Source organism: Asterias amurensis, chromosome 1, assembly GCF_032118995.1.
Source record: "Asterias amurensis chromosome 1, ASM3211899v1".
NCBI classification, from domain to species: Eukaryota; Metazoa; Echinodermata; class Asteroidea; order Forcipulatida; family Asteriidae; genus Asterias; species Asterias amurensis.
Genome location: NC_092648.1, coordinates 6,262,905 through 6,279,759, shown reverse-complemented (window position 1 = coordinate 6,279,759; position 16,855 = coordinate 6,262,905). Strand labels below are relative to the sequence as shown.

General features: G+C 37.1%; 2 protein-coding genes across 2 annotated transcripts in view; one reads left to right on the top strand and one right to left on the bottom strand.

Annotated features, from left to right (window-relative positions):
• The window catches only part of LOC139944245 (sodium- and chloride-dependent GABA transporter 1-like), a 59,272-nt gene extending 45,676 nt beyond the window's left edge, over nucleotides 1-13,596 (top strand). The window contains exons 11-14 of the mRNA XM_071941224.1: nucleotides 1,507-1,607; nucleotides 1,853-2,020; nucleotides 5,359-5,538; nucleotides 7,372-13,596. Coding sequence (XP_071797325.1) covers nucleotides 1,507-1,607; nucleotides 1,853-2,020; nucleotides 5,359-5,538; nucleotides 7,372-7,401 — 479 coding nt within the window. The 3' untranslated portion in view covers nucleotides 7,402-13,596. The remainder of the gene's footprint in view (nucleotides 1-1,506; nucleotides 1,608-1,852; nucleotides 2,021-5,358; nucleotides 5,539-7,371) is intronic.
• LOC139944253 (membrane-associated tyrosine- and threonine-specific cdc2-inhibitory kinase wee-1.3-like) lies at nucleotides 8,020-16,313 on the bottom strand. Its single transcript, XM_071941236.1, has one exon. It carries the CDS (start codon nucleotides 16,207-16,209, stop codon nucleotides 14,995-14,997), a length of 1,215 nt encoding a protein of 404 aa, XP_071797337.1. The 5' UTR covers nucleotides 16,210-16,313; the 3' UTR covers nucleotides 8,020-14,994.
• Between the last annotated feature and the right edge of the window lie 542 nt (nucleotides 16,314-16,855).

Here is a 16,855-nt window from a genome sequence, read left to right as displayed (position 1 = left end):
GATAGTGATGAATCAAAGATAATGCTAAGATTACGGACTTGAGTAGATGGTATGATGGATGAATCACCAATTCTAATAGATAGAATATGAACTGATTGATTGTAATATACTCATTATACTCATTAAAATGTTCAGAATGATGTTCTTTAGAGAGATTATAGTATTAAGCATAGTAGTATATCAACCCTGTATGAGTTGTGTTTGTACCTAGTCATAGACAGGGTATTCACAATGAGTTAGAAGATAGAATAAGCTGATGCAAACTGCAATCGGAAGGACCTATGGCATACTACATGTACAACAGACGGTTAATGGTCTGATGCATTTCCAACCATAGAGCAGCCCAGCAGAGTCTTTCATGAATGCTCAAAATAGTTTATTCATCCATTGTTGTTTCTGTGTTCTTTCTGCCTGACCTCTCTCTCTCTCTCTTTTCTATACTCATGTATTTCCAATTGACTGCTTCTGATAGGTATACCCATGGAGGTAGTCCATGCGTGTTGTGTTGTCATGTTATTTAGCCTTTTTTTTTTGGGGGGGGGGGGGGGGGCGGGGGGCAAAATCATTGATTGTAACATTGATATCATAGATGGAAGTTTGCATCGGGATAAAGAATAAGGGAATAAAAGTGTAGCGACGAGTTCCAGTCGAAGGCGAGGGCCTTTATTACACGGCAACGACCCTGCAAAGTTTTAAACGGCCGTTAAAGAACGAGTCACTACTCTTTTATTCCCATGCATTCATAAATGCCTTTTTGGTTAAAAGGCGTAATAAAGTAAGAAACTCTGTAAAACTTATCCGTTTCCGACGTGCTTGAGCTCTGTATATGTACGACGTCCGTGTGTTGCATTGTTATGACTGAGACGCCTATTTCCGACAGTTTCCGGTTCCGTTAGTCTTGGTGCAACACGTTCTCGTTTTCCTTTCACACACAGCGCGCGGCCAACTCACCGACAGCGCCCGTATCGCCCGTAACAATAATAATAATAATAATAATAATATTTCTTCGGGCAATCACATTCACAAGCACATGTACATACATTAAAAATATTTAAGAAAACAAAGTAAAACAAGTGGGGTGCCCAAGAGAGCATAAAAGTATAAAAAAAATAACTGTCGCCAAAAGGCGTATGTCAAGAGGGGGCATATAAAAAAGCACAGAAGAAACGTCTTGCACCAAGACTAGCGCGGAGTATCCGCTCACAACCGGTTATAAACACTGGTCATTATCAAAGGTTTAAACACCTCCACATGACGTTTTTCCACCAATAGGAATAGCGAAACTGTCTGAGGTATTTATAAATATTAATTTCAGCACTGTATACATGTACTCAGTACTTTTTCAAGCTCTATGAAAAAGACAGGCATATTACTCAAATGGGCTTCGAACCCATGACCTTGTCTTGGCTAAGTGTCTTAGCAACTAGACCACCGAGATTGCCCGGTAGCTAGAGGCAGTTGAATCTTATGTTTTAGGTGTTAATATCTTTTTATCATCATGTTTAGGTTCCAACAAAATGTATGATAATTTCAATGAGATGTTAGACTGGCGGCCAAGTCCTTACTTGAAAGTTTGCTGGATGTTCGTCACGCCTGCTTTCACTTTGGTAAGTACACCTATTATGTAGAATTAAGTGAATTGAATAATACAATAACAGGTTATGGGCAGGATAAGGGTGCACCCCTCTAAATAAACTCTCAAAGCATACAGTGCTAAATGCTTTTTACAGTAAAGAGGATTTATTCTTTGACTCTTGCACTTTATTCCTCTGCTCAATGAGTGCACTGTGTCAATGTTTCATATTTATGTCCAATTTCTGACACGTTTTTGTTCATGTGACTTTGATTACAGGGTGTATTCATCTTTAGTTGTGTGAGTTTTAAACCATTAGAGTACAATGACTACGTCTACCCAGCCTGGGGCCAGGCAATTGGATGGATTATGGCTGCTTCATCCATGGTACAAGTCCCTATCTTCTGTATATATCAGATGCTCTCAACTAAAGGAACATTCCGAGAGGTAATATTTACCACTAAGAAATACTATATAAAATTATGCGTCTTTAAAGGCACTGGACACTATTGGTATATTTCCATATGCATAAAATAACAAACAAGTGAACATTTGGGATCAATTGGTCATCAAAGTTTCAAGAGAATAATGAAAGAAAAAACACCCTTGTTGCACAACTTTTTTGTGTGCTTTCAAATGCCAATAAAAGGCTTTAGCTGAAGTCTTTTATTGTTTGAGTGAGAATAACCTTTTCTCAAGAACAATGTTACTTCAGAGCATAATTCTACCTCCATGTTCAGAGGGAGCCGTTTCTCACAATGCTTTTTACTATCATCAGCTCTGCTTGCAAGTTAGCTTTTAACAAGTATTTTGAGTAATTACCAATAGTGTCCAGTGCCTTTAACAACTCTTTAAATACATGTGTGAACTTTCATACTATAAAAAAATGTATTGCATTCATTGGCAGTTGAGAAAACATTTTATTCGTTGAAAGATGGACATTTTCCACTCGGCTTTACCATTGAGTCAAACATTCCTAGTTCTTTTGGAACTATTCTTATTAGTGACAATGAGCATTGGATATTGTATGTTATCTTACAGTATAGTTTCTGCAAAGAGACTATGTCAACATAAGGGTGGAGTGAACCTTCCATCAGATGAATATCAGATCAAATCTTTCTAACATTTAGGGGGGGGTCCTATGCTGATCAAGGTTCACATTAAAGGGATACAGTACATTGCCTTGGATCAGGCGAGCTGGTCTATGAAAAGCATTTGAAACCGTTTGTTATTAAATGCACATGGTTAGAAAGATGTTGTAAAAGTATAGAATATAATACTCCACATATGACTCGAAATTGCACGGTTTCCTTATACGTTATGAATTAATCACGGCACGCTATTTTTTGGAGACAAATTTTTGGCTCCCGAGAGATTGGCCGGCCAATTTTATTGGACTTTTTATTCTTTTCCAAAGATTTGAAACTATAAATTTTTGAAACTATATATTAATTTTTGGCTCCCAAGAAATTGTCCGACCAAGTTATTGCAAAGTAGAAGGAACACTATGCAATGTTGAGGCTTATTTGTGTGGATCATCATTATATTCTACTTTTAAAACATCTTCTAACCAAGCATTTTACAACAAACGGTTACAAATGCTTTTCATAGACCATCTCGACCCATCTAAGGCAACATGTCCCTTTAAATGAGATAACACACTTCTGAAAGCAAATACAGATAAGGTTATCCTTAAGTAGGTTGATATAATACTAACAAATTATACCTATCTATTTTGCATCACTAAATATTGTTCTGTTGTTATTCTTCCTTTATATGTCTTTTGATAAATCCAACGCTTAATAAATCATTATTCTTGGAAGCTATTTTGTTCTTTACAAGGTCTTCACTCATAGTGCTAAAGCAGTAACTTTGAACAATTCATGAACAGAGAGCTTAAAAACACAAAACTTATACATATAACATCAATCATACTTTTTTTATTCTTCACTTTTCCATAGGATTGAAAATACTTTTTTGTTTCATTTTTTCCCCTCGCGGAGGATTTTTATTCAAACTACAATAATATACAAAGCTACACAAACTATTTGTAAAACCAACTACTTAAAGAAATTAAGATTGTTTTTATTGATAGCCTATGCTTGAAAATTTTTTCACTGGTAGAGCTGAACCAGCTTTAAAAATAAAATCATTCAAAATACTATTAAAAAAAAGATGTAAAACAAATCCAGTTCAGTCAATTAGATAACATCGATAACAGACAATACTGCTTTTCAAATTTTTTTGCTGAGCAAAAATTGAGTCGGGCACCAGCCACATCTGTGCAAACCTAATGTAATATAGGGCAAAAAACTGTTTCTGCTGAGCAATACTTTATGTGCTTACAGTTTTTTTGTGCTAACTCTATGAAATTAGGGCCCAAAATGTGTTTACCAAAGTGATTTGTGTACTTCACAAACATACTAATAGCTTTAATGGCAGCAATACAAATTTAGGATTTAATTTGGTCTAACAAATTTGAAATGTTATTTCCTTTTAACTATTGCCGTATTTAAGACTGAAGTGTTTCTTTGGAGGCGTTGCTGCTGCTTTCAAGTTACTTAGCTTCCTGATTGAAATTAGTCACGTTTCTGCAGTGATCAATCAAGATCCTGAGTGCTTCCTTTCCAAATAGTTAAAACCATAGCAATTAATAAGGGAATCAATGTGTGGTGAATCGGCTTTCAACTCGTGGTTTAAACCCAACGAGGCCTGGTTCTTGATAATTTTACCGAGACGAAATTGAGGTAAATTTTCAAGAACCAGGCCTCGGTGGGTTTAAAGCACTAGTTGAAAACCGACTCAACACACTTTGATTCCCATTCATAAATACCTTTTCGGTCAAAAAACATCAATACTTTTTGTCAAAAAGTAAAATAAATGCAAAAATTATAAATTGTTCAATGATTTCTTTTCAACACAACTACCCTCCAGCTATGAAATGGTAAGGCCCTCAGGTAAACAACTCCTTAAAAGGAGATTGCTGTGCGCGTCGCGCGTATCGCGTGATGTGGCACAACTGTCCCGGCCGTTGCTCTCGACCAATATGATTGAAGAAACACGCCCATGTTTCAACACCTTTTACTGGTCATTATCAAAGGTTTAAACACCCCCACATGGCGCGCTCTCAACCAATAGGAATAGCTAAACTGTCTTAGGTATTTATGAATAGTGATTTATAACACAACTTTTGCTTGTTTTGTGTTATGGTTGTATGAAACATGGTCACGTGGGGTGAACTCATTTCTAAAGTCTAGTGCATGAGATTTGCGCCACTGTGAAAAAGACACACGTCAAAACATCGTGAGCACGTAGTTTGCGGGAAATAGTTCCAGAAGCGGAAATAGACTTAACATTTTTGACTGGTTTTAGCGGCCTCAATCAAAAGTTTTGTTTTCTTATTTCATATTTTTAAGGATTGAGGTGCGTTATAACACACATATGGACTAGCATAATTCGGTCACTAGGGCGTGTCTATCCCCCTTTGGGTCTGTGAGTGACCAAGGGTGGATTTTACAAAGAGTTAAGACTAGTCTTTCTTAAGTTTTTTAATTTCTCTTAGGACTAGTCCTAAGTAAGGATGAGTCCTTACTCTCTGTGAAATCGACCAGGAGAGGGACTTTGCCTTCGGCCTCGTGAAATAGGTCCCTCTTCTGGTCACTCAAGGTCCCTCAGGGGAATAGACGTACACTAGTTACCGAATTGCCAGTCAATATGTGTACATATATATCATTATACACTTATTCACCTTCTTTGTAACATTTTTTTTTTTCTTCTTTCTGTAGCGCTGGGTTTTGTTAACTACTCCTAGACACAGTCAGAGTTATCCATCAAGCTATGATGCAGAGAGCATTCCTGTACAAGATATAGGCCTATCATCAGCTACCACCAGACTACCTATGGAGCAAGAGAACATTGATCCTCCTCCATATGATGAAACTATCGTCCAAACAGCAGAACAAGGAGTAAATACAATATAAAATCCCTTCTACACACGTTTCAGGAAGGTGCTCCATAGTCGGGCCGCACTAAATTCTTAATTAAAGGAACACGTTGCCTTGGATCGGACGAGTTTGCATGGTCTATAAAAGGCGTTTGTAACCGTTTTTTATAAAATGCATATGGTTGGAACGATGTTTTAAAAGTAGAATACAATGATCCACACAAATTTGCCTAAAAATTGCATGGTTTTCCATTTACTGTGCGAACTAACATGGTCGGCCATTTATGGGAGTCAATGACTCCCATAAATTGTGGCCGACCGTGTTAGTCGATGAGGTAAAAGGAAAACCGTGCAGAGTCATGTTTGTGTGGATCATTGTATTCTACCTTTACAACATCTTTCTACCCATGTGCATTTTATAACAAACGGTAACAAACGCTTTTCAAAGACCAACTTGACCGATCCAAGGCAACGTGTTCCTTTAAGTACATGAAAAGTTTGACATCTGAAACAGTAAAAAGCGACTGGAGGCGCTGGAAGTAAAAAAAAATAGACTGTTGCAGTCGTTCGGAGTGACTCTGGAGGGCCTTGGTTTCAGACGTCGATCTTGTCATTAGCCAAGCCAATGTAAATGTTATGTTAAGTTTACCTGTCTGAAACTAACATTTATGTGTGTCGACCTAGAGTTGCTCCTAATCTAAATGGTTTGGCACGACTCTGGTGCGCCTTTCTGAAACGGGTGTTAGTGATCTCTGCCTATCTAGTTCTACTAATTTTTATAAAAAAAATTATGACCTCAAAATGATGTTTCATACAATTTTACCATCATGAAAGTATTAATTTTGTCTGGAGTTTTCTTATTGTTTTCTTGAACAATTCTTCAGTCCAGTCAGGAATAGTTTATAAATGATTTTGTTAACATCTTGTCATTTCATGTGGAATCTTTTTTTTTCTTTTTCAAATTTCTTTAAAAAATAAGTGAGATTGTACAAAAGCACATTATCACCAACAAAAAGTAAAATTCTTATCCAATATTATTGGTTCACAATTATGTTATTATGTTTTTAGAACCCTGTTTTACAGATTGACAATCCGTTTGTACGGTTTCAGAATCTGTTACAGATTCACGTCTTTATGGCCACTTTGATTTTTGAGGCATGACAAGCATTTTAGTTTTCTAATTAAGTCAACTGGTTCTCTGAATGATCAAACAGGGAATTGAACAAACCTCCTGTGTGATACATGTGGTATTTACGCATGTGCTTAAAAAACACACAAATGTATCATTGCCCAGAAGGTAGCAAGATGGCTGACTTTACAATAGTTGTGTGACGTCACAGTGCGATAATCAAGGTGGTTGGGGATCAAAAGTGAGGCTGTAGTCATATCAATCACCCACTGTAGCATAAATCACTACATTCATCATTATAACACCACCATTTCATCCCTGGAATATTTGTGTTCTATGGATCAGAACTAACAAGAAGAATAAGTTCACCCAAAGTAAAACAAAGTTGTGCACACACAAACTAAGTGCAAAGATTGACCAAATGGCTTGAATTGGGCCTTTTATTTTCGATTAAATTTCCTTTGCTTATGATGAATTTGGCGTATAAACTAGTCTTCTGGCTAAATCAGATTGTCATTGGGAAAGTTCTGCCATTGATTCTCCACCTGTAAGTTTTCTGCACATATTAATATTGAAATCATAAAAAGAAATGTATCAGATCCCCAAATCTACCATCTGCAAAAAGTTGAATCAGTTTTCTTCCAATTTATTTCCACACTGCCATTAAGTATACTTGGGCCATTTATATGCTTTAATCATGTATTTTACTTTTACTTTATTATCTAGGAATTGCTATTTGACTACAGAGAAAAATAGTCATAACAGTCAGCTGATTTAAGTCAACAAATTCTTTTAAAAGTTTCCTGATGGGATGTGTGCATCGATCTCACTGCATTCCTGCCATCACATGACAATGCTGTTACCATGACAACTCATCATCATCTCCATCGTCACTACCACCATCATGTTCGCCAGGGACTCTGACCAGGGACTCTGACCCAGTATTTTTTTTTTCATTTCAGATACATTTATTTCATGTCAACATCAATCAATACATAGTGTGATAATATTTTTCAGAAAACATAATAATAACTTGTACAAATGAAAACTTGATCCAGTCAATGAATAATAAATAGATAATAATGTGAGATAATAATGTGACATTAACATGTAGGAAAAAGGAGAAGCATATGCTTTTTGTTCCCCTTCTCTAAAGACAAAGACAAAATAAACCAAAAGATACACAAACAAACAAAAGGCACATGGACATTATGCATGAGTGAGACTGGGCAATAGATAAATAATTACAAAAAAAATAGGTGTATTAGAATAAAATAGATAAATTAAGTGGTGTATTAATCAATCAATCTCTTTTTAATTTGTTTACGAAAAGATAAAACACTGACCGACTGTTTAAGTTCTCTATATATTCCTAGAGTAGTTCTATATAATTGACCCTAACTCCTATCCATCAATAATCTGAATCCCTCTGGGCCAAATTTCACTGAAGCGGAAGTTATTGATCACCAAAAGTATTTCACAAGCAAAGAATTATCATGGATCATTTCCAGCACTGACGTCAGTTCTCAAATTAATTTCATCCGTGAGAGGGCAAGGTCATTTTTATTTTGCAAAGGGCACTTCCATTGGAATAACTTGATGGGAATCTTTAAGCACCTAGGGCCAACATCAGGGGCAGAAGGCCTCTTGTGGATGACGTCAATTTGCTGTCATGTCTTTCCTGCATCTCATATTTTCACTCACTCACTCACTCACTCAGTCGACCCATATATAGGGGTGTCTCAAAGCGCTTCCGACATTATTACCCCTAGTCACTGGACCTTAAATCATTCCTTAAACCATCTCAGCTCCCTGGGGAGTATACATCCTGTGCGACAATTATATGCGCTACATGGCTAAACCAATCACAAGAACCATCTCTGCCCTCACAGGTACCCATTTACCCCTAGGTGGAGAGAAGTAATTTATAGTCAAGTGTCTTGCTCAGGGACACGATGTCACGATCGGGATTCAAACCCACACTGTGCTGAACAGAAGCATCAGAGCTTGAGTTCGGTGCTCTTATCCACTCGGCCACGACACCCCACAGTACTGGGCTTGCAGGAAATACTGACAGTTAAGCGCCTTAAGCGTCACTTAGTTACGGATATGATAAAAGAGAAGTCAAATCCATGACAGTGACATCCAAACAGCAACATATGAAAATCTGTTGCTATAAAGCAAACCGTTTATCAAATCCTTTGATAATCTAAAGAGAATAGGCCTGGAATTACATCATTGAAGGGGTAAGGCCATTTTCATTTTGCAAATGGCTCTGCCTTTTGACAATTTTTAAGCTGTACAGGAATATTTTGACAGAGCACCACCAATGCTATGGTCTTTTAAGGACTATATCTGTTTTTATGTCAGGATTTCTCAGTTTCTTATATAATTACTGAAATAATGACTTGATATAAAAAGCTCAGGAATTTTTCAAAGGAGACCAAGTGATGCTGGGAGAAATCAAAACAAATGACTGGATGGATCATGGAATGTGGTTAAAATTTAGTTTGTTTAATTTTAGACTGAAACCATAATTATGTTTTATTAATACTATTGTTTTCTTATTTTTCTATATTTTTTTTTAACATTTCAATTCCAAATTAAATGTATGTTGCTTGTAGAAAAAAACATCTTTTCATATATTGATTTTACAAATTGTATTATTAAGTTATAAACATTCCATATTCGTTCACTCATAATCAGCTTAAAACAAATTTTAATTATGTTTTTAGTTTTTATATGCATATCATGTGTTGGTTAATTGCCATCTCATTTTTGTGTGTATGAACAAACGGTGTGTATAAACTTATATTATGTATGTACAAATATATTTTAATTATCCTGCTCTTTTATGCTGATTTTATTCACTGGTAGCATGGGATGTTTTAAACTGGTCTTAGAATCAAGGGACTAGATTGAAATTGATTTATGAGGGAGAGTATTTAATGTTTAATGCAACAAATTAATCTAAAGGGGGCTGGCTAAGGGGCTTTGTATTAATTAAAGCCATGCACTCGTCAGTCTACGTGTCACATCAATAGAGTTATATATAAGAACTAGAGGGCGCACTGGCCTACATAGGCGACCCAGCAGGCGTCCATTTACTAAGTTGACACAACAGCATCGCGTAGCGTTCAATAAACACAAACTCCAACGTGAATTTCATATTCAACACACGTTCAGAATTGGGCGCGTGTCTCCTTGCGGTCCCATTTCGTTTGTGCAAGAAGGTGCGCCCTCTAGTTCTTATATATAACTCTATGGTCACAACCTTGTAAATTAGTGTAAATGGTGCTCAGATAAGAATATATTCAATAGCATTGACAAAAGTAGGATTTATTACAATTTCATTAAGACAGTTGATGAGAGAGAATATATGTATACCCTAAAAATAGTATTCATTATTATGCATGTAAAGTTTGCAACAATAATTGTAAATTTATAATGGAAGCGATCTCGTCTTTTACTAAACTGATCTGTTTGAATGTTGATCCTTTTCCGTCCACTTAGAAGTGACAAATATTTGTCACACTGCAGTGTGTGTAGATTGCATGTATTTTGTTCATCAATTTGAAAGCCTTAAGCCCGGTTCATACTTCATGCGAACGCGAAGCGAATTTGACGTGAATTTGACGTCACACCCTCCTTCCGCAGCGATTATTCGCAAGGGAGTAGAGCAGAGTTCAACTGCTGCGAATTGTTCGTTGCGAATTTGTGACGTCAAGATTCGCTTCGCATTCGCATTCGCAAGAAGTATGAACCGGGCTATGAGCTGTGTCTAGGATGGTGATGTACCCATTTGTGTGTGTTCTGTTGTTTTAGCTCTTATGGGTAACTTCTTTGGAAGATTCAAAATAATAACGCTACTAATTTTACACCATTTTCCTCAGTTACTACCTGGCCCAATATGTCATTGAGCTATTTGCACCATGTGTTCAAATTGCTTGTGCTTATTTAAGTGTGCTGGGGTGGATTTCACAAAGAGTTAAGACTAGTCTCATCTCGAGTTACTTATTCTAACTTGGACTAGCTTTAAGTTTGTAATAAAGAGTCCTAGGACTTGTCCTAAGTTAGGACTATCTTTGTGAAATCTACACACAGATTGTATAATGTATAGCTACAGTTAATAATTTGTAAATACATTGGTTGAATTATGTGGAAACCAATCACTGTGTGTTAGAACAACCAGACGGCACAAATCATCAAATGAAAATTGTGTCACAAACAAAATGAATTTGTCCATGTATGAATGGATTCTTGATTCAGGAAATTTTCCAAACTTTGTCAATTGTTCATTCCTAAGGCTAATGGCCCAAGTCTACAAGTCTACTACTAATGTACTCTACTAAGGGTATAGATGGTCCCCGCCCCATGTAGTGGCACCCCACAGAAGTGGGACCCTTTACTAGAACCCTACTGCTACAAGAGTGTCCTCCAAAGCCATATGACACTACTATTCCATGTTTAGGGTGTGTCTCGATTTAAAGTAGAACACTTTTTAAGACCTTTACTAATATTAATCTCCCTTGATTTTTTTATTTGATTTTTACTACACAGGATCCATTTCAGACTTTTTTCTTTCAGGGAGTATAAAGATACACTTCTGAACTGCTGAAGGAAGGGTCCTTGGTTTTGATATTGAAACTCAACAAGTTAGGGGATTTTACTTGCAATATCTATTACTTTGGGTGGACCATCAGCACCGGCACCGAAACTAGGGTAAAATTTTAGGGGTTGACCATTTTTTTAAGGGGTACTTATGGCCAATTAAACTGTATTGTCCGTTTGCATTTTACACAAACGTCTTTTCAGAGCTCTTGATTATGCCATTTACTATTTTATTTTAGATAATCTGACGCGAGTGTAAAAACAAATAACGTTGTCTGCATGTTTTTGTAAGGAAAAATAGTTTTACAAAATTGAAAGTATAACACTCAAGCTTAAATAGAATGTAATATTTTAGCCTACTCTGGTAATTTTTAATCCCCAAAGTCCAGATTTTGTACACCCAACCCCCTTAATTTCACCTTTGAAAATAATGCTAAATGTATTGTGGTAAAACATCTGGGCCCAATTTCATAAAGCTGTTAAGCAGAAAATACTGCTTAACAAATTTCTTTGCTTAGCAAATTATGAGTAGGGCACCAGCTGCAACAATGCAATTTTGGCTGGTAACCCGTTTCTGCTAAGCAAAACTATTCTGTGCTTAGCAAGTTTTTTGTGCTTATAGGCTTTATGAAATTGGGCCGTTAAATTCAGAGGATTCATCAACTTGCTAATTAATAATCAATTTATGTGAGTTAAACATTTTGTGGGTGTGCCAGGCTGGACCTATACATATTTTGTTTTTAACAAAACTAATAGTTAAGTATAGGTACCATAGAATATGAATTTGTGCTATAATCTCTGTGGGAAGGTTAGGTCAAAAAATAAATTGTGTGGTTTGTCCACAGAGGGTCCACAAAAGGTAGGATCGATAGGTCGATTATTTTTGTAATTAATATTGTATTTGGGAATATAAACTATTTGGTATTAATTACTTGTTAAGTCAAAACACTTTCACTGAAAAAATGTTCTTTTTTCGTAGGAACATTCGCTAGCAATTGTTAATATGTTGTCTATTGTATAAACATCATGGATTGGTTAACTGCTTTAGATTCAATATATATATAGTGACTTCCTGTTTCAATATTTTTTGACCAATTCTTTTGAGATTTTGAATGAGAATTTTGAGAGAAAAAATCTTTCGGACCAACTTTTTGAAAATCAGGTTTAAATAAAATATTGAAGTAGTGAATATTGAACATTAATACAAATCAGTCATTCAACTGTCAGCAAAACACAAAGTGGGTTTAAAATTGGCAGGTGCACTATAAAACACTTTTATTGTAAGAAGATTTCATATTCTCAACATCAAGTACAATGTATTGTAAAACACAATCAGTGGGACAAGCTTCGAGTATGCTCGAATCTTCATATCTAAAGTTGTAAACAATAATGAATAGGGTAGATGGCCTTAGCTTTCGAACCAATCCGGACCTTCTTCAGAGGCATCTTCAGTAAACAATCATACAATGTGAGACTTTGGAACACTAGGTGGCAGCAGACTTACCAGGTAAGTTTCCATAGACCTTATCGCAAATACCAATGCGCAAGCGCAGACTGTTGAATGAGGTGCATTGTGGGATAGATATGAATCAAATTTGGATACCAGCTAGACCACAATGCACCTAATTCCAAGCTTTACGCGCGCGCCCCAGTATTTGCGAAAAGTTCTATTGTTTAAGTAGTTCTGAGCAGTGCACACATTTACTGAGAACAATGAATTTTACCTGGTAAGTCTGCTGCCACCAAGCGTCCCAAAAGCCTCCGATTGCAGTGTACAATCCCCATTTAATGTAATGACATTGTTTTGCATAACTGAGTTTTATACAAATTGTAGAAAGTATACAGTCTATGTAGCTCATCTAGCATGTAGTACATAAATGTGTACCATCAAGGTTTAACCCAGGATTTGGGAAAAGGGTGTCCAAATTTGCTGGAAATTTTAAAACTGTGTCCAAATTGTTTATATGCAATACATTTACATGTAAATGAAAGATAAAACGGGATGCAAACAAAGGTGCCAAAAGACACCCAGACACCCCTCTGCCATACCCATACTTGGAACAATAGGCACTTGAATATGACTAGATTGTTGGATCTTATATAAAGCAATAATATTGTATATGCTGCACTGAATGGATATTTTAATAAACAGTTTTAAAAATACAGTAGAGAATGTATGTTATTTTAAAAATATTTTGTATTAGCCAGTAATAAAATGCATAAATTTGATCATCACTATGGAATGTGTTTGGTTTGGAAAGGGGTTTGGGTTTAATGACAGTGAATTTGCAAGTCTTTGTCTTTAAAATTAATAAGGCAATGTAATAATTATACACATTTTAATAAAACACTTCTTTCTAGGAAAATGTTGTGTTTCCTTATTTTCCCAAAGCAATGTAAATGTTATTTTTTAAGATTTCAAAATAAGATCTTCCTAAAGCAAAATAATTCTTTTGTAAATTTTCAATATTTGATTTGGGTTTCATTCTATAGTGACAACATTTTAAAATTAACATGTGAAATTCACAACATTCCTGTCCAATAAATCAAAACAACACTATAAAACATTACTTGTAACAGACGCCCCTACTTCAAAAAACTATTGGAAGGAGGCGAGCAATGTAAAGTCCATAAAAAGGATTTACTTGGCAAACATTTGTTTAGATTGAAATGTACTTCAAAGGTAAAAGCATGTTTTGAGTATTTACAAATTTAAAGACGTGCATGGTATAATCCATAAAAAAGATTTACTTGGCAAACATTTGCAATTAACGGTATTTACAATTTAGATTGAAGGCAAAAGCATGCTTTGAGTATTTACAGTTTTTAAAACGTTAATAGTACGTGCATGCCATCTTTGCTGGAAAAAAAATCATTCCTATTTACATATTTCAATAAATACAATTTCATGCCTGGGATTTCTCAGAGGCCACGAAGGCCGCCATTAGCCGTTTTGAGATATGGTGGCCTAGGGCCAATTTCATAGAGCTGCTTAAGCAAAAAATTTGCTTAAGCACGAAAATAGCTTGCTTATTTTACACATGTTACTGGCCAAAATTTCATGCCATATACATTGCTTGTGACTGGTATATAGCTGTTGTTTACTAAGCATAACAATTGAATGGAGTCTTGGCCAGTATCTGATTTTACTAAGCAAGGAACCTTTTTGCTTAAGCAAAACTTTGTGCTTAAGCAGCTCTATGAAATTGGGCCCTGGTTTAGTGTTATAGGTTTGTGTCTGCACCATATCTCAAAATGGTTAATAGCCAATGTTGCCCCTTGTCTTGGCCATGGAGTCCCTTCAAAAGTTTCCCATAGACTTTAAGATTTTCCAATTGAAGTGCCCTTTTTGAAATGAAAGTGGCCTTGTCCTCTCAAAAGCTGAAATTCCAGGCATGTATTTTGTCTTCAAAGGGTAACAAACAATGCAAAAAGGATATATTGGTCTGAATCCATATACACCTATGTGTGTTAATAGCACTGTATACTCAGTACTTGCCAAAGTTCTGTGATTAAAATCACAGCCATATTACTCGGGTGGGATTCAAACCCACGACCTTTTGCAATTCTAGAGCAGTGTCATACTAACTATGGGTAAAAACCAATCTTTATCCCGATGCAAATTTAACATCTATTAAATACAAAAAGGCTTTTAAAATTACAAGAAAATATAAAAAGATGATTCTCGGTTGGCACACTTTCCACTTGTAGACCTATGGCTTTCTGCAGGCAATCCTATCAGTCAGTGATTTTAAATGACTTTTTCTGGTTCAGATAGTCACTGACGCTTCTTGCTCTCTGTGACAGACGTACGGAAGCCCGTCTTATAAGCCCAGAGGTTGCTTGTGAAGATGACTTCTCCCACTCACTAGCTGGTGCTGTCATTGTGTTCTTCTTTGCTTTATTGCTTGACATAGGATCATAACGAATGGATGAACTCCTCCGCTTTCGGTTTGAGTTCAAAGGTGCAAGAGGCATCTTGAAGGGGGCGTTGTCGTCTCTCTCTGTGGGTGTGGTGAGGATGGAGCGAGGTTTCTGAAGCGTCTTGCAGGCGTTCAGCATCTGCAGTACTCCTGTCGGTGCAGGACGACTCTCTGGCTCCAGCAGAGCCATCCTGCGAAGAAGGCGTCTAAGATCAGGGCTCACACCGCGGAAAAGTTGGTGGTCCAAGTCCACGCTTGGGTTGTTGTGCATGAATTTACCAACTGGGACCTGTCCATAACCGGGAAATGGCAAATATGTTGCCATTACTTCAAGGTGTGGTTCTTTTGTCTTATCAGTTTGGTGGAGAAAGGAGTGGTCGGCTGCGGCATTGAATAACATTCCAAGCATAAAAATATCGGCTGGCTTTGATGGTTTGTCAAATTCTCGTGCCCAGTTCGGATTGTAGGCCTCTGGGGGTAGAGCGTATGTTAAGCTTTTAGACCTGCCCTCTTCCATGGCATACTTGTCACCCTCAGCTTTGAGACAAAGCTGAGATAGTCCGTAGTCTGTCAACTTAGCCACCCCATCCCCGTTGTGGTATTCCGTCATGACCACACTGAATGGTGTGAGGGCATTGTGAGCCACACCGTTGGAGTGTAGGAAAGACAACCCAGTAGCAAGCTGCACGAAAAGCGATTTATACGAATCATCTGTCATTCCCTTGTGCTTATGTATCAGAAATTCATTCAAAGTTTGACTGTCATATTTCTTCCAGACACTACACAAGTACACTGTACCTTGTTGTTTGTGAAGGAAAGCCTCTTTCACCTTCATAATGTTCTCATGTTTGAGCATGAAAACGATGTTTTCCTTGTACACACCGAGGGCTCTCATAGCAAACTCTCTGCTACCACACGGGACGAGCTTCATCCGACGCTCTTTCTTACCGGGCCCACGGCGTTCCATTACCCGGTGATCGGGGCCGAAAAACCCGCTGCAAATTCTCTCAACTGGCGTGTAGCGGTTCATGATTGAGGTGCAAACTATTCAGTCAGAATTACAAAGTTAGTGTCACGAATAATCAAAAAAGAGCAACTCTAAATTGCAGACCACACAAGTCAATCTAACTTCCATGTAACGGAATCCGTTTTAATCTTGTTTGGGCGAGTTCGAATAGAGCGCCATTGTTCCCATACAAGAATTCTATTGGACGATTTCCTGGTTCCCAAGGTAGCAGCAATAAATGGCCTTTGACCGCTTTTGTTTGTGAACAAAGGACACACAGCTAGCGTATACAAACAAAGGCTGTGCGCAAATTGAAGGCCGTTGTAAACAGCTGGTGCATTGCCCTTGTACATTTTTGTAGTTGGCCTTTGCACTGGATATGATTCATAAATACCTTCCTCCATGCTCGGACAGTTTCGCTATCCCTTTTGGTGGAGAGCGCGTCACGTGGGTGTGTATAAACCTTTGTTTATGACCGGTAAAAGTGTTGAAACATGGACGTGACACGCGAGCTTGCACCTGTTTTTTAAGACAGTTTCTTCATTCCTATTGGTCAAGAGCAACGGCTGAAACAGTTGTGCCATATCACGCGATACGCGCGACGCGCACAACGTTCCCTTATAAGGAGTTGTTCACCGAGGGCCTTGACTGGGCCTTACCATTTCATAGC